We start from the raw sequence: 23,514 nt of genomic DNA, 5'->3' as shown, positions 1-23,514 counted from the left end.
TAGGATACTGCTGGGAATGGTATTTGTATTTTCAAACTTTAATAATCTGGCAGTCCCCACTGTGGCCCCATGCTATTTGGGTCTATCCCAATTTTATTGAAAAGTGTTGTTGAAAAGACATATTTTGCTTACTGGTAAGAGCAGACCTCATCAGAGTTACTTTAAATAAGATTTCAGAACATTTTTTTTCCTCTCCAGGATATTTTCCAGCCCCATTCTGCAGTGTTTGTGAGCAATTTTAACGTCTGTTCTTTCCTTAACCATTGTCATTGATCTTGGTGGGGGTTTTTTTGTTTGTTTGGGGTTTTTTTTTGTTTTTTTCTCTTTTGACCCAAGGCAGAAGGTGATGGCCAGGCCCTTGCATCTCCAATACGCACTTTTTCTGTTGTCTACATAGAAATGTGCACGTCTGCAGGTGAGTGATCTCAGGTGTTCAGCCCTGGGAAGCAGTTGTAGGTGCCTCTCTGCAGCGCACCAGCCACAGAAGGGTGTGTGTGCTCACAGCTGGCAGGACGAGGCAGAAGTGGAAGGGAATTGTTCCAGTGAAGTACACTGCCCAATCCTCCTCTTGTGTTGACTGGGAGCTGGATAGCCAGAGGGGTGAGCAGGGAGTACCCAAGCATCATGACATAGGAGATACCTTGAGGTAGAGATTATGCACTAATTCTAGTAACTGGCTAATGCAGAGTGCTGCAAAGTGCCACTTGCTAAAACCAGGGTCTTACAGTTCATCCTCATTTTATGAGCTACCACCACTGTTGTCCATTTTTTCTAGTCAGCATGCCAGACAATGCTCATGGAGGGACACTGGCTGATGGCTCACCAGCTCACACCAGCAGAAGATGGAGTGAGGGCCTCTCCTCCTCTTGTCATCTCTTTTTGCAGCATTCATGTTCTTGCAGTCAGGTACCTCTCTAGTTTTCATTGTTCAGAAGAAATTCAGTTCTTTCTTTGAGGTACCACTAATGAAAAATGAAATCAAAAGCAAATACCATTAAAATACCCAGAAAAATTTTTTCAATGTCAGTATCAATCAAAATATATCAGTGATGCAATATATTAATATTTACTTAATTGCTGCAATTTCAGGTCAGATTCCCTTGATACTGTTGACTTCAAATAAAATTTAAGGTATAATTGTTCATACATAAGTACATCCTTGATAGGGTGAAGATGGTGACCAGTATTGGAACAGAGTTGAAATTGTTTGTGAACCTCATACTGGGACTTATTTCACTTCTAACTGTTTGCTTTTGCAGGCATAGCAGTCCAATCATGTTATTGAATTGATATTTATAACCATTTTTTTAAAGTGTTCTGATCTGGGAAATTACCATTGCATATTTTTAGATCAGATTTCTGAGTAAAGAGAGTAGTGGTTTGCTATGTGCAAATAAGATGATGTTACTATTTTTCAACTGCCTCTACTTGCAGCGGAGAAAGTTCGTTCAGCAAGCAAAAAGAAAAATTTGAGCTTTCATAGCAAATGCTGTTTTTAGCCTGCTTCAATCTTTGAACTAAGATTATACTCAACCACTCTTTCTCATTGCACAAGCAGACTTTGGAAACTGATACACTAAAATTAGGAGGCATGTTTGCATTTTCAACCTCTCCAAGTGCAGCGCTGCAAATAGTTCATTCCAGCTATGTCATTATTGTACAACATAAGGTTTGGGGTTTTTTTTAGAAAGCAAATGTCATTACTTACATCTCTTCCACATGGCTTTAAAAAATACCTACTTTGTTTGGCAAAATGAGTGTGAGGACTGAAGCTGGCCTTACTGCAGTGTCCTTGCTGACCCCATAAGCATAGGAGCCTGGGTTTGTCACAGGCAGTTTGGCAGCCAGTGGTTCATCTGAGGGAAGGTGTGAATGCAAAGTTGTGTCTTTTCTGTGCTCAGGAGATGGAGAAGGGATCACTAGAATAGTAAGTTCTTCACTCTATTCAACAGTATTTTATTAGTCCTGAAAAAAATTTAGTTGAACGTGTATCATTCTGCTCGGGTTGTGTAATCCCAGTACCTGGGACGATTGACGAAGATTTTGCATAGTTCTCCTCATGAGTACAGATGAGATAGTGTATTTTGAGGCATTGTGATGAAAACTCTATTTTTTTTTTTGTTTGTCTGGGGTTTTTTGTTTGTTTGTTTTGTTGTTTGGCTATTTTCATTCTGAAGGCTTCCAACCAAAGTGAACTACCTCTTTACCCTTTCAGTGCTTCACATGCCTTGAACTGCACCTCACAACTTCTGCATAAAACAATGAGGAAAATTAATTTGCTTAAATAAGAGAAAGGAATTATTTGATAAAAGTAGACAACTGAAAATTCATTAAATTCTCTTTGACTAGAAATAGGTAGCCCAGCTTTTAATTGCATACAACCTAAACACTGTCCCTATCAGAAGAAATTAACTGCTGTAGTTAATCCTTGCTGGCACCATGCCACACCTTGGAATGGGTACTCTGTAGGGTACAGGCTCTGTTCATGGTCATGTATAAAAGACTTTCTTCATGAAGCACTGAGCAGGTGTGGGATTGAATATAGACTAAAATTCGGCTTAAGGAGAAAAAAATTACACAAGGATTGGTCTGGCGGAGGGAGGAGACGTCTTTGCATTATACAGAGGGAAGGTTGCTTATTTTTGGTTTCGGGTAGTTGGTGTCTTTTGTTTGTTTCTTTCGATTTGGTTTGATAGTGTTTTTTGTTTGTTTGTTTGTTTGTTTGTTTGAGAGACAAAGAAAAACACTGTTTTATTGGTAACTTGACAACGAGGGAAACTTCGAGGAACAGACCCGAGTTTCTCCACTTTGCCACCAGATGTCCGTCACGAGCAGGGAAAACTAGTGACTTGCACGATACCCAAAAACCTGGATTCGCAGCACTTTTGAAGATCTGACAGCGAAAACTCTAGTGAAATTGCGTGTTAACATAGAGTCTTGAAACGAGGGTATGCTGCGAAGACTTCTTGGCAGGGAAAAATCCAAAATCCTGCCTGTAGCTCTAAAATACATTTTTAACTCTTAAAACGTGTGTGTCTCAGCCTGAAGCAGTTGAGAATAGAGAGCCTTTGCACTCCTCCAGAGAATTAGGCACGCAGCTCTGATCCAAAGTCCGAAAATCCTTTTGGGAAACTTGCCCTTTCAGATGGCAGGAATATCTGAAAGCAGTCACTGTACGTGACCTCTGGAAGGAGACCTAGTCCTTTTCAGCCTCATCGAGTTGCTGAGTGACGCTGTAACTGTAGCAGGTCTGATAGCATTAACCGTATCCCACAGTAAAACATCCATATCCACGAGCAAGAGGCATTTCCAGGCATAAGTAGCAAAATAAGTACATCTATGGAAAGCACTTCTGGAAAAAACGTGGAACACTTAAACCTAAGAAGGTGCAATGGCTTCTTAAGGAGGGCATTAGCTTCCCACCTGCACGAGGGAAATTACCTCCAGAATACCGCAAGTTAAGAGGGAAGTACTGGAAGGTTTGCTGTGTGTCCCTGTCCTCAGACTTCTTTAAACTCAGATGCCCAAATGCTTCCAGCTTGCTGTTTATTGTAGTAACCTCCATTTCAGATTAAAAACTTAAAGGTGATACGTGTTTGAGAACCAGAGGAGCAGAAACACCCAAGAGCTGCTCCAGAGTTTGACTCTGCTTGTTGCTAAATCACCATCTCTTCCTATCTTCGAAAGAAGCAGGGGACACTTCGGATGGAAGGGCTCATTCTTCAGCAATAACCATGTAATGGGACACTTCCCTCTCTCATTGTCAAAACAGGAAGCCGAGGTTACAAAGCTCTTCTGGACACAGCGGCAGGAGCTACACCCAAACAAGCTCAGAGACCGGAAAGTGAACGTCTGTGGGAAGTGGCTGCTCTCCTCCCCCACCACCTGCGGGATAAGTACCTGCCTAGAAAACGTCCCTCACTCACCTAAGGGCTCCTGCATTCCCTCCCAACCTCCAGAGGGGCTACAAAATGTCCTGCATCCCTCTCAGCTCGCCAAGGGGACAGCTTGTGCGCCGGTCTCTTCTCCTGGGAACCTGGATTTGCTCAGCAGGGTCCCACACTGCCCTACAGAAGGAAAGGTGTGTTGCTCACTTCCTCTCTGGGAGTGAGCCCTAGTCTCCTCATCTAATAAAAGCAGCCCCATTGCTCTATTTTGAGAAAAGTGAATAAATGAACCAGCAGTACAAACATTTCCCTAGACATTGCCTTCTTGAGTCCTTCCAGGGAAACACAGACCTCTTTCATGAAGGTAGTAAGATCCACTACAGCAAAAGGAGCATATTGGGTCTGTGCTGTCACATGCACTCCCATTTTCAAACTTCGAGTGTCTTCACAATCCGGGAAAAGAAAAAAAACCCGACAGTTGCAAAAGTAACTTGCATACTCTTCCCTCCCACCCCCGTGACTGCTATGTTCAAGTCTCCTTATCGATGCCATTTCCTATCAAAACAAGTTTTAAAGTATCCAGCATTAGTGTTCCTTGGTGCAGTTAAAGCACACATCTATAACCTCACTTTAAGAGATGTGAAGGCTCAGTGTAACCCCTCACTTCTGAAAAAAACGTATTCTGTCCTGAATATTCTCAGCTGTGTCTCTGGGAAGCTGAATATGAACTTAATGCCAGATTCTGATTCTAATAAAGTTAATGGAAATTTTGCCAGTGACTTCAAATGGTCCAGATATTATTCTCGGGCCAACTCCTATGAAATTATCCCAGTTCAAACCTAGAGCAATTGCACTGATTTCAGTAAGACTAGATTGGCTTTACTCATCCAATCCGAGGAAGATCCATGAAGTCAGGGATTAGGGTACGGCAGAACTGCCTCTCGCTCAAACAAAATGCTGTTAATGGAGTGTTGGATGGTGTCTGGGTTTGTTTGGTTTTTTTTCACTCTTTGATAAAAGTGGTGAAATCAGAGCTGCAGCATTATTGTAGGAAAGAGTATGTTCTTTCCTGACAGTATAGCCTGCTCCACAGGATGCAAACCCGTACTCCATGGATCAGGGCTGGCGGGGGGCACCTGGGTACACCCAGCCACGTACCACAGTTCCCTGTTCAGCTCTGCAAGATACTCCAGAAAAAAAAAGCTTTGTAGTATGCCGTAGCCTGCATAAAATGAACCGCAAAGCTTATTCAGATTTAGAAAACTCCACCTATTTTCAGGACAAATTGCCAACACCCGCTGGGGGCAGGAGGGGTGGCCGAAACCCTTCCTTTAACAAGGAACAAGCCGGCAGAGCCTGGCGGCAGAGGCGGCCGGAGCCGCAGTTTGGCGGAGCGCCGCTCCAGCGCAGCGAGCCCGTGACATCCGACGGGGCCGGCGCTTCTGAACCTGCTCGGCTGCCCCCTCCCCTCCCCGCCCGTCCGCCCCCGCGGGGCCGCGCTACCTGCGCCGCTCCCCGCCCCGGAGGAGCGGCCGCCCGCCCCGCCGAGAGGCGGGCGCGCTGCTGATTTGCCTTCGCTGTCAGCAGCCGCGCTCCGGCCAGCCCGCGGGGACCGGGGCTGCAGCCGCAGGAGCTGCTCGCTCGCTCCCTGGCAGCGAGAAAAGTTTGCTGCTCTTCACCCTGCTTCTTCTCCCCCCGTACGCAGCCCCCGCGGCCCGGCGCGGATCCCCCGGGCAGGGGCATGGCGAACTGAGCTGCCGGAGCGGGCCGGGGGCGGCCCCGCCGCACCTGAGCGGCGCCGGGCGCGGGGGGCTCCGCAGCGCGGTGCCCTGCGGGCGGCCATGCGCGGCGGCGGCGGGGGCGAGCGCTGAGCCCCCCCGGCCTGGCCGCCCCCCGCCGGCCCGGGCCGAACCCGCCGCGGGGGGGCAGGGCTGGAGGGCGGCGGGCAGCCCCCGGGGACAGCGCGGAGCGGGGACGTCGCCCGCCCGCGCCGGGCCGAGCGCCATGCCGCGCCGGCTGGCCTGGCTGTGCTGCTGCTGGGCGCTGCTGAGCGGCGCCTGCCGCCCCGCCGAGCCCGCGCTGCCCGCCGAGGGCGGGGAGCCGCCGCCGCCCGCCGCCGCCTCGGGCTTCCTCTACCGGCGGCTGAAGTCGCACGAGAAGCGGGAGATGCAGCGGGAGATCCTCTCGGTGCTGGGGCTGCCCCACCGCCCCCGGCCGCTGCCGCGGGAGCCGCCGGCCCCGCCGCCGGGACGGCTGACGGCGGCACCGCGCTTCATGCTGGACCTCTACCACTCCCTGGCCGAGGGCGCGGAGGGCGGCGCGGGCGCGGAGCGCGGGGGGCGCCCGCCGACCCCTGCCCCGCCGCTGCCCAGCCCGCAGGACAGCGCCTTCCTCAACGACGCCGACATGGTCATGAGCTTCGTCAACCTGGGTGAGTGAGGGCGCGAGGGAGCGAGTCCTGGGCTGCCCGGAGCCCGCCCGGCCACTCGCCCGTCCCGCGGACACCCCTGGCCCCGGCAGTGCGGACGGGCGGCCGCTCCCCCGTGGGGCGCGACGGGGTCGGGGCTTTGCCGGCTGGGACCCACCTTGGGCTGCGCGGGTTTCGGCCAGGAGGGCGCTCACTTCGGGGAAGGGCAAAACTTCTCGCAAACAGTAAAAAAAGAGTATACCCTAGCATGCACAACCTTTGGGGGCGGCCGCGTGAGAGGAAGGAAGAAAAAATAATTTTAAGTAGTGCTTGTTCTGATGGTAGTGGTCAGAGCCTATAGTTCAGAATTAAACACACCCTCCTCTGCTTCTTGGGCAGCAGAGCTGGGGTCATGCCAGAGTACAGGTTGCACTCATTCTATGCAATGTCCAGCAGCGCAGAGATGCGTTTTGGGCTTGAACAAAATACAGCCACGCTGTTTCACTGTGTCCTCGTCTTCTCCTTTTAATTTTTTATTTTATTTGTTTTTATTTTAAGGGTTCAGGGTTATTGTGGTGGTGAATATGCGACTCTGCGTAGGTTATTCTGGTGATTGAGGACGGGAACATGATAAAAATCTGTATCATGTGGAAATCTTGAATTAAGTTCTGTTAGACATCAACCTGTTCTTCAAACAAATCATCCCGTCAGCGATGTGAAGGGCTCTGGGGCGGGCATTGCAGTGGGAAAGTAATTGAGCTTTTTTTACTTAAAGGAGCTCTTAGTACTATGCAATTGTAAGGAAACAGTGTAATTAGATTCAGCCTAATATGGCGAATAAAAATATTTCAGTTGGCAAATTACAGTTCCTTTTTTTAGGGAATTCCTATGAAGCTCAAGTGTCTTAGCCGGTCAGCTGAAAACTTTGTCTTTTTACTTGTGCTGCCAGAGCTGTGTGCCAGAACAACAACAGCTTGTCTTGTTTTTTAAAAAAAACCAAAACAAACCAACCAAACCCAATTTGTGTGTTTACTCATTTGGAGCAGGGATATGTCACTGCAGCAGGAAATTTCTCAGATCTCCCAGTGCTGGTGCAGGTGCTCAATAGCTTTGTACCATGCTGTGTGCACCTAGAACAAGAGCTGATTAATTTTTGTACCTGATGAAAATCACGTGGTAGGTCAGAAGAGTTGCAAACAGTTGTTGAAGGATTTGTCTACATTGAAACTCATTGAAACAACTGGTATGGGTACAGCTGAGCTGCCTTAGGTGCTCAGACCTCCCAGGAGCGTGGAGCCCTGTTGCCTCCTCGTACTGCAGGTGTGTACCTGTCAGGGTCTCAGCTGTCTTGAAGTCAGCTCGGGGATGTTTAGATGGTGCTGCTATCTCAGAGCTTGGATGCATTTGAGACATCCTGAAACTGTCCATCAATGAAATCCGTGCGGTTTCAGCTCAGAAACTGAGATCTGGGAAATACTGTACAGGTTTCAAGTCCATAGGGCACCTGCCTCTGTTTTATTTCCCTCCCAGCCTCCCCAAGCCTCTCTGTCCTTTGCATACACAGAGCTGCTGCTGCTGTCTCTGTTCTTTGCCTTGGGGACTTTCAGGACCTATACTTGTAGCTGTGAATTTAAGAAGTGTGCTGGCTGTCTGTAAGCAATCCCCATGGCACATTATACTTGAGGGATGTGAAACAAGGTGCCTGCACGGGGCTAGGCAGCTCCCAAAAGAGTTGATTTCAGGGATAAGTGCGAGTATGTGGTGTTATAGAAGATAATTAGCTCTTTATAAAGCACCAGGAGAGTATTAGATGATAGACCTGAAAGTATAATAACCCCTTCCACTCATATGATTCAAATCAGTTCTGATAATTTGGATCCAGACACTTATGTAACAACAAGGAAAATTATTCATGTAATGTAGTAAAATAGTGCAATTGAAATGCTAGTTACACGTCCCAGGAAGCATGAATCAACTGTAGAAATTTCTCATCAACTTCCAAATCCCGAGTCATAAACCGTAATGTCATTTTATGTGATTGTTTGTTACAGAGTGTTGACAAATCGATGGGCTGGGACTGAACAGCTGTTAGGCTATTTTCTGTGGCTTCTCTGACATACCAGGGATTTTTTGGGGTCTTTCACCTGTGTGTTGACATTTACTTTTCCATTTAACAGCAATTCAGGTCAGAAAACTAGATGAAGCCTAAGATTATATTCCAATATAGAAACCGAAGGTTTGATGGGAGAAAGCCAGCTTGTGAATCTGTCAAAGTAGCTTATTAGATGAAGTCAGAAATGCAGCAAAAGATGGTGGGATCACAGCAGAAAGGGAAGAATTCTTGATTTCAAGCACACTGACTATTCCAATGGAGCACAGGTCAAACAACCCTGAAAACTCACAGCTGGAGTCTGCTTATAAGCAGACATTGCCAGACTTATTTTAATTGGGGCTTTCTGCTTGTGGCCATACATGTAGTTACTTCTGTTCGGTTAAAACTGACTTCTGAAGAACTTTATGTTCAACCTTAAAGACTTCCCCTTCCATTATTGAAGGGGCAACTACCAAAGAGATGTGAGGGATCCTTGCTGGGTGAGGAGTGTATGGTATTACCTGGGAATGCAGGTGCAGGACTGTGTGGGTATCAAGTCAGCATGGGTGACCTGCCTTCAGGTGCTGATGCTGCTTCTGCTGCAGCTCAGAGCCAAAAGTTTGATGTATCTCATTGTGTGGGAAAACCATCATCTAGGTCAGCTGTGCAGAGGAGTCTTGCTTTGTCATTAAAGTTTGCAGGTGTTGATGTTCTTATAAAAGTGCATTTACTTTTTCCAGCCCTGTAGCCCAAAAAGAGTCACTAGCTTGGAGTCACTGCTGATTTAAAATATGTAGGGCTCCAGCCCTTCCTGACCAATTTACATCCTTCAGTCTGGGGACACAGCAGACGTGTTTTCTGTCTGGAGAAGGCTATATTTCCATATGTGCTCAGAATATGAGTCCTCTTTGCAAAGGTCTTGCAAAACTGAAGGACTTGGGTGCGGTCTCGGATTATTCAGGCAGTCCAGGCTTATACCGGTCTTAAAGGTATGGTGTTCTTGGAGATGGTTTCTATTTTGTTTTGGGGTTTTTTTTAAGTGAAAAAGGAAGGTCACAGAGGTGTGGAGGTTCTTCAGACACAGGGAGTTGCTGTCTTACAGGGAGAACAAGAAATATCAGTCTTTGAAATGGGGAGTCTGAGATTTGTCTTGCTTACCTGGTGATGTCTGTATCGTAGTATGGGCTTGCAGGGTGTGGGCAATGATTCCCAGAGGGGCTGATTATAGGGGAGCTTGGTGTGTCCAGGGTTTCCGGGAGGTGCTTAGCTCTTCATTTTATAAAACACCTGGAGAGCAATATCAGGGAGGAGAAATAATTTTTATTCCCATTACAAGCAAAATCACACTAGATAGAAACCAGTTCAGATAAGTTAGACAATAAATTTAATCTATCAGGTTAAATATAAAAAAATAATTTGACAGAAAACATAACCTGTCCTTGGTAAATCTGGTATCTTTTTTGGAAGATGATCCTAGAAGTGTCTGTTTTGGGTGTTTTCATTAGGGTGAGGCATCTGACAAGTATCTGTTTCTTTTCATTTCCCACATAGGAAGTCTGGAGAGCTAGCACAGATGGAAACATCTGCATGGATTCACTGACGAAGCAGGGTACCAAACTTCTGTGCTGTGGAGTTATGGGGCTGGGGTGGGGGAGTACATTGTGGGCCAGCACATTTTTGTGAAACTGTTCAGCTCTCTTTGTAAGAGCAGCATTGATATAAATGTGTGGTGTGTCTTGACACAGTACTGTTGGGAGAGTAGCATCTATTAATGGTTCCTATCTGGAAAATGTACCTTCCTCATGGCACGAGATAAGGTTATCTCCTCTTGGCAGAGCAGCCCAGGGTTAGTATGGAGATCCCTCTTGAGGCAGGGATGCTGGATTGACAGCTTGAATCCAGTGTTCTCAGGCACATCAGTGCTGATGTGAAGGGGATCTGCACTCCATCTTCTGTTTCACCAGCTGGTGTCTTCAGAGTAGTGCATGCTGTGTGAAGCAGCAGAAAACAAGACTGTCAAAGACTGCTACTTTAACTGCATCCAGAATTATTTTTGTGTCATGAAAGGTGCTGTGAAGCAGTCCTGTGTCAGAACATGGTCTTCACCCATGTCTTCCTATCATGGCATCCACACCGAGAGGAAAAACAGCCATGCACTTCCTACAATCAAACCAAGGAATTCAGTGGCAGTCTGAGTTTCTGCCGTGACCCAAATCTGGGGCTGTTGATAGCTGTGCAGGAAAAGTCTGAACCCATCAAACCCGCCAGAGATAAGGATCATAAAAGGTGTGCTTTGGGGTGTGGTACCAGGCTATTCAGCATTGTGGTTTTTTGTAGAGGCTAACAGCACTGATTCACTGTATCTATGCTTTTGGAGAGAAGGTTTTCCCTTTTATCATAGGACCCACCGGTCCCTCGGGAGGGCTTCATGCAAAAAGTTAAGGGAAAGCTACCTTTTGCCAGGCAGTCCTGCAGTCAGCACTGAAGCTTCAGCACTATTTGAATTGGGGTTGTGGTGAAAAGCTTCTTCTATTTTTGAATCCCCAAACTCCACTCAATCCCCCTCTTCCCTGCAAGACTTCAAGTGTCTGCTGAAGTAGGGGTGCTCCCTTCCAGTGCAAGAAAGTTGCTTGGAGGTAAATATAAGATTTGTTGTACAAGTACTCTCTCTCTCTCTCTCTCTGTCTCCTTGCCTATGAAGCAGCACCTTATGAATGTGATGTCTTACAAACAGGCTTTTCATCTTTTTGGCAGCGGTCACCTACCAGATTTCCTTCTAGGAATGATCTTGCACAAATCCACAGCACCTTAGGTGCAAGCAATATGCCTTTGTTCTGCGCAGCTTTTCACAGGAGGGAAGCAGCGCTCCAACATCCTTACACGTGTTTCTAAAGCAGGTGAATTTTTTCATCTGAAGGATTTTGATCAGCCCACCTGTCTTTTTCCCAGTACCATGCTTGCTGTTGGGAGATAGGAAATTAGGCAACCAAGATGTGTCAGAGATGTTGTGTGATTGTATTGATGGGACCGTACCATTCATACTGACATCCCATCTGTTTATGCTCTTGGCCACGTGTTGTAAAGGTCAAGACATCTACTCAGAGGGAATAACTGGAGTGTGTGATGCTGCAGATCTGGCTGTGCTGCCAGCTGGCTGTGTACAGCCTCACTTGCTCGGCATGTGAGCAGCGTCCTCCACGTGTGTCCAAAGCAGGCCAATACTAGAAATCATGAAGCTGATGATGGGAATGAGTTTACTGACTTCTGCCAAGCCTTGTATAGTGGGCTTTGATGCCAAGACAGATTCCCAAGTGCCAAAGAGCAGCCTTATATTTGCTGTTCAACTGATGCAGCTCAAGATCTTCATTTATGTAATCTTGAAGTAGCTGCTGCTTGTGAGCCGAGCCGCCTGCTAGTGTTAAGCTGCCTGACAATATGATTAAAGAAAGGGAAAACGGACTTTTAGAAGTCCTCCACTCCTCTGGGCTTGGAGTTTGAGGGACTGTAGTCATCCTTCTGCCTTGGGCTAGGAGCCCTTGAAGATGTGTGGCTCCTGGAAATGCTGCTCTTCAAAACCTGTATTGTTGAAATGAGCAGAGAGTCATGTTCATGTAAGCAATTTATCCAAGTCTGACTGTCATCTGGACTAAGCTACTGGGACCAGACAGTGTGACATTAGTAGGATTATTCTCTGTCTTGTGAAAGCTTTTCAGAGCTTGAAAATTTACAGTCTTAGACTTCAACATTTCACACAAATTTTTCTTCCAGCAACAACAATAACAACAGCAATTTATTGTAATTGTAAAAAGCTAGTATTGCCAAACCAGTCTTGGTTACTTCAAGCCAAATTTTTAATCTGTAAATAAATGAAAATTTGCATTTTGAATTAGAAACCCAGGTGTGGGGCTAGGTTGGTGGTTTTTTGTTTTTGTTTGGTTTTTAAAATTTTTTTGTATAAATAACAGCAGAACTTCCTAGTTCTTTCCCTCAGAAAAAAAAAATTGAAGCTAAACCATGTCTTATAAAAAGGTTTTCTTTAGGCAGTTTTCTTCCAGCTCAACATGGCTTTAGCAGAAAATCACTTGGGCAGCTGTCATGGATGTCTTGTGCTGAGCTCCTGCTGGGACAGCTTGCTGCAGACTTGTACTTCTGCCAAGGAGCTGTGGATCCTTGCTGGGTCTAGCCCGGTGCATTGCAGTGGTTACACTCTCTCTTGTAGTTTTAAATATAAATTTCTAAGCAGTGTTTGTGATTTAGGAGGAAGGAAGGTGGTGTTTAGACTTTCCATGCCATGGAGTCACGATTCTTTTTAGGTCATCTTGCCTCATTGCTAACTTGTAGGGGGTTAGAGGAAGGTATGATTTACTTGGGACATAAACAGTCCCATTGTGTGTTTCTGCTGTATCCCAGCAGATGCACAGCTATGCTGTAAAGTACAGCCCACCTACTAATCATTTAACATTTCCATTTGACCATTTATATAGCAGTGTGCAGCAAAGAACAAGCCCTATTGCCCAAATGGAAAAATGGCTCATGGGTGAGATTCCCAATTGTTACAGCAAGTATCAGACCTCAGAGCCTGGGAGATGGAGGTTAAGGACTGGAAAGCTGTCCTCTGCCCACCTGATTCTTGGAGCCTGGTGTTGGGTCACACCTAGATTCCCGTTTGATGGGGAAACAGTTTTAAACTCAAAGAGGGCAGGTTTAGATTGGATAGAAGGCAGGATTTTTTCAAACAGAAACAGTGAGACACTGAAACAGGTTTCCCCAGAGGAGCTGTGGATGCCCAATTCTTGGAGCTGTTCAAAGTGAGGTTGGGTGGGGCTTTGAGAAATCTGTCTTCCTGCACAGTGTTCCTGCCCATGGCAGGGGTTGGTCTGGATGACTTTTGAAGATCCATTCTAGCCCAAACTGCCTGGAATTCTAAGTGGGAGTTGAGAGGACACTTGGGACTGGGATTCTGTAGCTGTGATATGCTGAGGGTGAGGAGACATTCAGTGAGTAGTTTCTTTCCATCTTTTTTTCAGTCGTGGCTGGCAGAGGGTGAGCAGTGGTGCCTTGTGCAGAGCTGCAGCACTTGCAGCAGGTGTGGCTGGACTTGCAGCAGCACACTAAGTGGCCTGGTGCTTTGCTCCCACACAGTGGCTTTGGGAAGGGCATGGAGCTGCAGCTGCTGCAGGGCTGTTGCAGGAGAACAAAGCTTAATTAAAGAAGCTGAGTCTCTGTGGGATTGCAGGGGTGTTTAATACCTCGAATGGACTTTGATTCCGAAAACCTGCGGTGGATTGGGGCTGGCATTTCCTGAACTTTCAGGTACTTAAGAAACAGTCTTGTAGTGTTGGGCAGAGTTTTGGAATGGATTTTTTTGTTTATTTGGGTTTTGGGTTGGTTGAGGTTTTTTTGGTGATATAATGAGATGGGTTTTTTTGTTGTTGTTTTGTTGTTAAGGGCACAAAGATTTTGACAGCGCTGCTTTCAGCTCTTTTTATTTTACGTAGCAGTGTTCATCATAGCACAATGACAGAATTGAATCAGTGGTAGCAACAGTGGGAACTTTTGGCAAAAAAGGATAATGTAGACAGAGCCGAAGTGTTCTGCTAACTAAAACAGTAGCTGTATTTTTCGGAGAGCTAGACATGACTGTTTTGATCCAATGTGGTGTTAATCACAAGAATACATAACTGCTTTCCTGTGAACTTTCCCCTTAAAAATATCCAATGATATCACCTGATGTTTTGCACGAATGCTCAGTATAACCAGAATTTAGAACAGCTGGCTCCATATAAAACTTGGAACATTCATAGGTCAAATATTAGTGTGTAAATAAAAACATTTTGAAAGTGAAAACAGAAGCACAGTATTGGAAATATACTGAATGTGCAGATGTACTTCATGGCTTGAATAGCTTTACAAATTAATCAAGACAGTGTTAACATTTGTTCTGAAGAGTCAAATTTCCTGATAGTAAATGAGGGAGTATTTTCAAACAGTATTCCAAAGATGTGTTATTCCATGTCTGTTAATGGTGGTTTGCAGTGGGAGAAATGTATGAATTGGCTATTTGAAGCACTCTGATATATATTTGTTCAACCCAAAATCTTGTCAAATGGACATCTACAGTTTCTTTTATCAAGTGCAGGCTGTAAAATGTGCCATGTTTAAAGCATGCACAGAGATGTTTATGTTGAAGTGTACTGCTGCAGCTTTCTTATCTCGTTGCTCACCGCATCACGTTTGTGTGGTGTGTATGATCAAGGTATTAGACACTCTGTTTGTACAAGGGCTAAAGGGTGACATAATGTCTATTGAAGCACAAGTGTTAAGCTCCACACCAGGCAACAAAGAGCACTTAAAAATGAGAACAGATTAGAGCTTATGAGCAGGGTCTGATAGCTGCACACATAAGCCAAGAGGTGTTGGAGGGAGGAAGGGGTCGACAGCTATGGAGTGAAACAGATGTGCCTTCTTGCATCCTTGTCTCTCTTGGGCTTTCCAGACCATTTGAGAGAGAAATCCAGAAGAGTAAAGCTCTTAGCAGTCAATTCCAGTCTTTTTACAGGGAATAAAATTATCCAAATAAGTTGGAAAATAAGGTTTAACTGTAACTAATATGTACAAGATGCAAAAGACCTGTCTGCCTCTGCCTTTGTAAACTCTGTAATAATACAAAGCTGTTTGAACATGAACACTTGCTGCAGCATAACTTCCCTGTTTTTCAAACTGCTTTAAAATATCTGGATAAAGATTCTTTATCAGAGATTAAAGAAGGGGTCAGAGCTTTAATTCCTCATGGCACAGAGGCGCAAGCTCCCTCTGTTCAAATTTAAATGAACAGAGGTAGAGGCAGCAGTCTTTAATTGCCAGATGCTCTGCAGGAAAAAAGGGAGGAGGCATATCCTATGTTAGTTACCATGGGCTTCCCATTCACATTTCTTCACTTTTTTTTGGCCACACTGGTGGTGTGGTGCAGGAGGAGGCCTTACACACTTTTAATGTACTTGAAACTTCATAATGATGCCAAGCCTGGTTCTTCAAAATATTTTTATGCAAGCAGGTAGAGGCTTCTCTGCAAGCCTTGACATGTGTGCAGAATTTTGATGCAAAATAGTAGGAGGATGGTTTTAAAATTTAAGCCTGGTTTGAAAATCATGTTTTAATATCTGCAGAAAGATTTGATCCACAAGTACAGAATCCAGGTGCTCAACATAAATGATGAAGGTTGGCAAATAAACCCTTCATTTTAGAAAACCAGCAGCCTCTCTTGCCCACAAACCGTCATCCTGAGACAGCATTTCAAGCATGCAGACCTTTTTGCTTAATTATTGTAACATCAAACATCTTTGACATGAAAGGGACCAAGCAGTGGCTATGCAAGATAATGACTTGTTTATAAAAATAATTTAAACAGCATATGAAAAGGATAAACATGCATGTCCTGCCAAAATTCACTGTATGTTCTGCAGGCTTTGGTGATTGTGAATCTCTTGGCTTACTATTTAAATTTTTTAAATTTTTTTTTTAAACCCACAAAGAAAAAAGGCAGAGGGGGAAGGGAGTGAAGAGAAATGAGGGGAGACTTAAAAAAAAAAGAGTTCTCATATTTAAGGAAGTTCCAACTTATTATGCTATGGAAGATAGCTGGAGAGAAAATACATTTGTTTAACGTACTACAATAGATTTTCTCTTTGAGATGTCTGTGTCTTGTCTCTTGCATGTGATAGTTTTTACACTTTAATGATTGTAGCAGCTGTGCTGTCCAAAAATGTTCCATTCTGCAGGATATGTAATGCTCGTTACTTGCTAGACAACATCAAGATACTGCTCTGTCTCTTATTCAGAACCTCAAAACACTTCATAAGCATTGAAGTCGCACAGTGCTCTGACAACTGTAAATCACTCTTATACTGATTTTCCAAATAACTAAGCTGAGGCTCAGAGGTTATGACTGGACCAGGGCTGTGATGAGGTCCCTGAAATTCTTCCTTCCAGTTCTGCAATCTCACTACAAGCCTACATGCTGTTTTACTGACCTGGCCAGTCCTCCCGAGCTCATGGAGCCAGTGAAACAAGATAGTCTTATTTAGTGAAACCTGTCTTTTTTCAGGTGGCAGCATGAATCAGCTGGAGCCCACAGGTTCTCACCTGGCTTAGGCTTTAGTTCTTCCTGCTTGTGAACCTTATTCATCAGTGTTGCACAGTCTCTGCCTTCTGCAGCCGTGTTCCATTAGGGACATGGCTCTTCAGGCATGCTTGCCAACAGCTGAACATAGGAAAGACGAAAGAGATCACAGGCAAGCAGCACATGTTTAACTTGAAACTATGGGAGAGCTTAATAAAGGTTTGGTTGACTTTTGGTAATGCCTGCACTGCAGGGAAGCTTATAGTAGATGTTCTTCTGAGTTAACTGACAGTTTTGTTGAGAAACTCCCCATAAAAATGCAGTGTAACAGCTGAAGTTGGTATAATGACTCCTTTATATTTCAGAAGCTATTGGGATTGGGTCTGCCTGATACTTTTGCTATCTCTAGTCTCAGTAAAAACAGTTTTATGGGGTCCCAAAACAGTCTGTTGCTTCTGGCAGCCAGAGAGCTGGCAGCTCCAATGCACTGAAGCTTGAAGAGATAGTTCATTAATTCATGGCACTTTCCAGAATAAACATGGCAAACCTCCTCTGAAATAACACACGGTAAATCCTCCTTGTCACTCAAGACTGCACATTTGTCTTCAGAAGGGGGCTGTGAAAGAAGCTGTCCATCTCCTAATGAATGAAAAAATAAATAGAAGAAGAATTGTGCATTGTGTTGTACTTGACATGGTGAAGCTTTGGGGTGGAATAACAACAAACCTTTCCTCCCATCTTAGCCCTGTTAATTGTGGACCGAAACCAAGCAATGCCCACTGGGCAGGCTATCAGATGGCAAAAACTATCACAGCTCTTTGCCAGGGATCCCTGGTGGGAATGACAGCACTTTTTGCTCGTTCTTTGACTCTTTTTGGAAAGGTAAGTGTCAACATCTCTCAGCTTCAGGTCCTCAGGGGTAGGATCTCTGGTCTCTGTGTGCTGGGAGAGTTGTGAAGGTTGCTGCAAGCTGGGGTTGCTCGGAGCGCACAGATGTTTTGTGCAGCTTGTTATTTTCTATGTTGGAGGTTATGAGTCAGATTACTGTTACCAAAATGTTTATGTGAAATCATTTCTGAGTCATATATTTGCATCATATACAACCTGTCTGACAATCAAAACATTCAGCACTGGGCTAATGATTATATTAAGTTTTCCAACACTCTGCTCCAGCTTAACATAATTACATGGCAGAGTGCAATATATTACTTTGACAAGGTTCTTCATGCATCTTGTGATGTCAGAACATCATCATTGCTATTATTTTAAATTATCAGACTTTGTTGCATGAAACAAAGTTAAAAATAGTGAGAAGCAGTTCTTCAGAAATAAAATGCCCTGCAGATGTTCCTGGGCTTTTTCAGTCCCCAAAAAAAACATATTTCAAGAGATTGCACAGTACTTTTAACTTTATTCTTTCCAGAGAGGTGCTTGATCAGGGCTTATTGATTTAATTGACAGATTAGCTGTGGGTATTTGCCTGAATAAATTGTTTGGTGCCTGTGGAACTGTTTGGTAGTTTCTCTAAAATCCTTTTTTTTAAAATAGAACCAGAATATTTTTAGCAGCATAAAGTCTCTCAACTACAACTTAATGCACTTTATGATTGTCTTTTGTGTGAGTTCTAACATAAATGGGAAATGCTTACAAAGGTGTTCTAAATAACTAGGGTGAGCATTTAAGATTACGCTTACCTTCAGGTATGCGAGAACTCATCAGGTGTGTTTGCCACCATGTTCCAGTGAATTCAGGAACTCCTCCTTAACAATTTATTCTAAAGCAAGGTGGGGAAAACTGAAGCACCCCTCAGCTCTGTGCTAAGGTAATGGTCAAGGAGATGGAAAGTGCATAGGGGCAAAGGGCTGCTCTTTTGTTCGTTTTGAAATGCATGTCAATGAAAAAGCTCATAAATGTTGAAATGGAAAATGGTGTTGGGGCTGACTTGTCTGATTTTGGTTTATGGTCTTTTGGAATTGGCTTTGGAAGCTCAATTATAAGTGTGAAGGGCACAGGCAGGTCCCTTTAAATATAAAATATCATTGCATTTCATCGCTCTTACTAAACTGGCAGAGTGCAAAGTGCAGGGTGGATTATGATGACATTCTTTATGTTCCTAGAGAAAAAAAAGTATGGACAATACAGTAGTGGACTTTCCTGGCTACAAGGGACTGGGTTGTGCTTAGCAATTAGGGAGCCCACATTTGGAGCAATAAAAGCATCCCTGTGTAGTGTTAGTGAGCCCCATCTTTGCTTATGTGCTCTCCTTGGCCAGCGTCAGTGGCAAATACATAATTGGTCTATGAGGACCAATATATTGTGAAGTGTAGTGGAAAATGCCAAAATAAAATTTCAGTTGGATGAAGTCCATTTGTCCTGTGCTAATTTCTAGCCCTGTAAACAAACACAGCTGCTGAACACAGAATCAGTGCTCACAGTGGTTTAAAACAGTGATGCATTGCTGGTGAGATCACAGCAGAAAAAAATATGTAACACATGAGGCGGCAGTAAGGATCAAGATTATCCTCAGCTCTGAATAATTGTTTCTGTTTATGTATTTTCATCTATTTATGACGCTTAGAATGTAAAGATTACTGTTGATTGTCAGACCATTCAGCTGGAACAGTCAGAGTATTGATGAGCCAGTTGTCATGAATTTTTGCAAAAGAGTGAATTGGCAACCAAAGGCTTGGTGAATGTATATGTATGTATTTTATATTTGTCTCTTTTATACCAATATATCACCCATTTGGTTGTATGGCTTTGTTGTTATTTGTTTATATATATGAAGGATCCATGCAGGTAGGTTTGCCTGTCCCTTCATCTTAATTGAATTATCTTTAGAAGGACTGCAATACTGAACAAGGAACGTGAGACTTCAAACATTAGAAATCTTAGGGTCAAGGCTGCTAGGTCATTGGCAAAGTAGCAGCACTTACACTGTAATTTGTCTCATGGCCCAGTTATATGTTTTGACATCCCTGAGCTGACTAATTGCTCTGGGGAAAAAAAAAAAAGAATCTTGGTTACTGTCGTAGAAAAGACTGTTTTCAACCTCTTCTGTCCATCAAATCCATTACCTCAGGACTGCTGCCTGGTCATCCCCAGAGCTAGCAGAGTAGGGTACTTTTGAACAGCATCAGTTTTAAAGTTTTGGGCATTTTATAACCATTCTGGGGCTTTGACTTGTGGTAGGTGCTTCATTCCATGCTCTTGCACAGCACGGGCTGGTGCCACCCTCTTCAGAAGCCTCCTGGGGCTTGAGGAATAGTTGGGTGTTCACGTGGCTGTGTACTGGACTTGTGCCATGGTGGATTTTGTTGTGTCTGCAGAACACAACTGGGGTCCATCAGTGGCCTGGGTTCTGGAAACTCTCCTAGCCCCTACCCCAGCTCAACTACAGGCTGACATGGAGCATTTAAATCGCAAACTGTCAGTCTGGCACGTTCCATAAACACTAAATTGACTCAGAGTGGCTAGGTCTAGTGCTATAAAACATACCGTTCAGGTATTATTGCCAAGGGAAAAAAAATTACCTGTAAATAGTAGACTTACAGCATAGGGGCTCATGCTTTTTACATTTCCATTTTTGCACCAGCTTGGCAAGAAGTTAACTTAAATGTCAAAACTATTTTTATGTAAATATATGCATTATTGAATCTGTTACTCATAAAGCAAATAGTACTTTAAACCCACACAAAACAGTTGAAGCTATATATATTTTCTCACTACTGAATTTGGCTTTTAATAACTTGGAGTGAACTGTCCAAAATAAAGTTAGGAATCAAGGGCACTTTATTTTCCAGCTAGCAACATATGTATTCTTGGCTTTGCACTGTACCAATTTGAGATGGAAGAAAACCTGGATTTGTACTACAGATCCTCTCAGCAAATGAGAAGAGAGAAATATCATAGTTAAATAAACTCATTATTTTAAAATTAACTAAATTTTCTAAAACTGTATGAAACTACAAAAAATATGAAGGACTATTAAGAGACTGTGGAGGCCTTGATATCAAACAGCAATTTTCTAATGTGCTTCTCCTGCTGGAAATGCAGCCTTGTGCCAGAGTCAGAGGCAGTAGTTACCCAGAGAAAAGATTTCACTGCTGCTATTTGAAGAGTAAGGACAGCAAAACTTGCCCTCAGCATGTACAGACTAAACCTCAGTGGAGGTTAGGGATTGTGTACTTAAGCCCAGGTTGTAGTGGCCTAGAAGGAGATTCTTGCTGTCCTTTGTGGGTTTCATGGTTTGTCTCCTTGCCCCACTGCCCTCCTGCCTTGTGGGAAGTTACTTGAGGTCTGTTCTGGATCCCAAGGATAAAGTGGGGAAAAGTCACATCAGGAAGTCATGCAGACAAGAGCTTGTTGCTGAAGAATACCTGGGCAGTGCTCTGACACAGTGTCCTGGTGGGATCCACCTTGTTGCTGTCTTATTGCTCCCTGCCACATGCTCAGTGTCAGAGCCGCTGTAGCAGAGGTCTCCACTGGTTTTGCCTTGCCCTCTGCTGCAGCAGGAGTTCCCTGGGCATGTGGGTGTGTTCAAACTAACTGGGACACAAAGAAGCAAAGGAGGAGGAAAGGGAATCCTTAGCAGAATTGCCTGTGATTTGCCATCCCAGATTTCAAGCTTTTAGGTCAATTACCCAGCAGTTCAGATCATCTCCGATTGCATTGCAGAGTATTTGGCTGCCACTGTGTGTGGCATGAAGGGCACATATTGCTACTTCTGGGGCAGCTGAGCTGTGAAAACTGCTTTGGTTATCTGAGGCTGAAGTACATGTGAGGCAAAACTGGGGAAGACCCCTGAAAAAAGCCAGCCCTTGGAATGTTGGATACAATCACAAGCAAAATATGGAAGGCTCCACCAGAGTTGTAGTAAATGGAGCAGCTGGTCATGGGTCCGTCATGTCCAGCAAATCACTTGGGCTGGCCACGCATGCCTGATTCCATGGACGTGAAGGAGAGGGGAAACTCTGGAGAAGGAGGAATGAACTGGACCAGGGAGAGGGGTCGTGGCTCTTGCCTGTGTAGGCAAGTGAATTTGAAGGATGGTGACTAAGAGATTCTGGTTTTCTAAAAATAATACTTTCCACTGACCGAAACCACAGCTTTTGCTGATGCAGCTTTTGATTATTTTACCTCTTATTCCATCTTTCCTAGTTTGCATGATTCAGACTTAGGTAAACACTAGTAATGGTGCCTCACCACAGCACTGTGTGAAACAGACAAGGCTTATGGGGGCAGGAGATCAGGTCCTGAAAGCTTTTTTTGTCCATGAGATCCCCTGTGCAGCTGCTGGACTGAGGGATCAGATATCTCTTTGGTGGTGCTCAGAAGAGAAGTCTGAGGAAAACGATGCTGCTTTCTTCCCTTGCAATGTCCTCTCCTACAAAACTTTATCATAATGACTTTTGTTCTTTTTCATTAAATGCAGCATATGTGAAAAGGCTGCTGAGAGTGAGGTGCTTTGGGCTGTGTTTAAACATAAGCCTTAAGGAAAAATTGAAACAACAGATGAATAAAGTGGTTGTGATTTAACTTGAGCTATAAATACTATTTTCCTTTTTAAATGCATTTTTGGAAGATGAGAGGAAGCCACTTATCATTGAGTTTAAAGCAAGCAAACTATTCCTTCTTTTGACTGAGATGTATGATTCATCTTGACTGGCTTTTTCTTAGTTTTTATGTGTTCTGCTTGTGTTGCATTCATTCCCTGAGCTTATTTTGTTAACCTTGCCACCTGAATAAATTAAGCACGTGTCTTCATGTGGTGTTCCCTTAATTATGTACCTGCTGGTCACAGTTGGCACACCTCTATTTGCATCTGCTTCTTTGTGTAGCCAGAGGACAATTAATGATGCAGGTTTTTTCCCCAGCCTTTGAAAACTTTTTTTTTGTGTATTGTGCAGATTATGTTAAATCACTTCAATGTCCTGTTTTTCCATCCCTTTGGCATTTCTTTATGCACTTGGAGTGCTGAGGTAGTAAGCTAGAGTACGACAGTTGGTACTTTCATTAGCAGTGGTGGTGTACACAAAAAGCCCAAGTCTGAACTAAGAAAGTGAATTCATGTTAGGACTAGCAAGGACAGAGCTATTGAAAACAAAGGTGTTGTAGGCATTTTATCCAGCAAGCTCCACAGAAATCTGTTCCAGTTTTCCTCCATGTCTCTCAGGTCACAGGACTCAGCCAGCTGCCCTGGAAAAAAAAAAAAAGTAGGAGTGAAGAAGTGAAAACCAGCACTTGCAGCTGTAAGCTGCTGGGGAAGATGTACTGGGAGCAGGAGAGATCAGCAGTGTCACTGGTGTCCTGGGTCCTCCCAGCAGTGCAGCAGCTGCTAGGTGGTGTTCCCAGGTGGATGTGAACTGTTCTCAGTGGTACAAAGGGAAGAGAAAATATCTAACATGCAAACTCCTCCTGCTGCTTTGATTTGAGGAAAATTCCCTCGCTGGTCCTAACCTTAGCACGTGAGAAATTGTCAGTAATTCAATAATGGGGTCTAAGCAGGCTCCTGCCCCACAAGAGACACTGAGGCTCTCTAGCTTGGGTCAATACCTGATGCTTCTTCATAGGACCACAGGAAAAGGGTCAGATTGTTGAGGTACTTCACGAAATGTGGGACTGATACAGTGTAACTATGGGCCAAATGAGCACCGGAAAAAGAACGATCCACCTCCCACTTCATTGTGCTCTAGCAGTACTGACAAATTTGACACCTGTGTCCTCATTTCCCAAGTTTCAAGTTCCCATTTCAGAAGCTGCAGGAGCAGTGGTTAAGCAGGACAAAGCACAGCTCAGCTCTTCTCCCAGTTTTTCGCGTGGATGTGTGTGCATGCTGTGCTCACATGCGCTTCCCCTCCTGCTGAACACCATCAGCTTTCTCTCAGGAAAATCTAAAGTTTGCAGTGCAAAGGTGTTGGAGGTAGCTTGTGAGAGATGTAAAACACAGGTACTGCGTATTGGCTGCAGGAGGAAGGACCTGCTAGTTGAAATTTGGCTTTTTCTTCTG

The 23,514-nt window shown here is 44.4% G+C and overlaps 1 protein-coding gene across 1 annotated transcript in view; it reads left to right on the top strand.

Moving 5' to 3' along the window:
• The first annotated feature begins 5,891 nt into the window (after window positions 1–5,891).
• The window catches only part of BMP6 (bone morphogenetic protein 6), an 88,212-nt gene continuing 70,589 nt past the window's right edge, over window positions 5,892–23,514 (top strand). The window contains exon 1 of the mRNA XM_014885833.2: window positions 5,892–6,318. Coding sequence (XP_014741319.1) covers window positions 5,892–6,318 — 427 coding nt within the window. The remainder of the gene's footprint in view (window positions 6,319–23,514) is intronic.

Source organism: Sturnus vulgaris, chromosome 1, assembly GCF_052056855.1.
Source record: "Sturnus vulgaris isolate bStuVul1 chromosome 1, bStuVul1.hap1, whole genome shotgun sequence".
Lineage (NCBI taxonomy): Eukaryota > Metazoa > Chordata > Aves > Passeriformes > Sturnidae > Sturnus > Sturnus vulgaris.
Note: the sequence above shows the minus strand (reverse complement) of the source record. Positions and strands in the feature narration are given on the sequence as shown.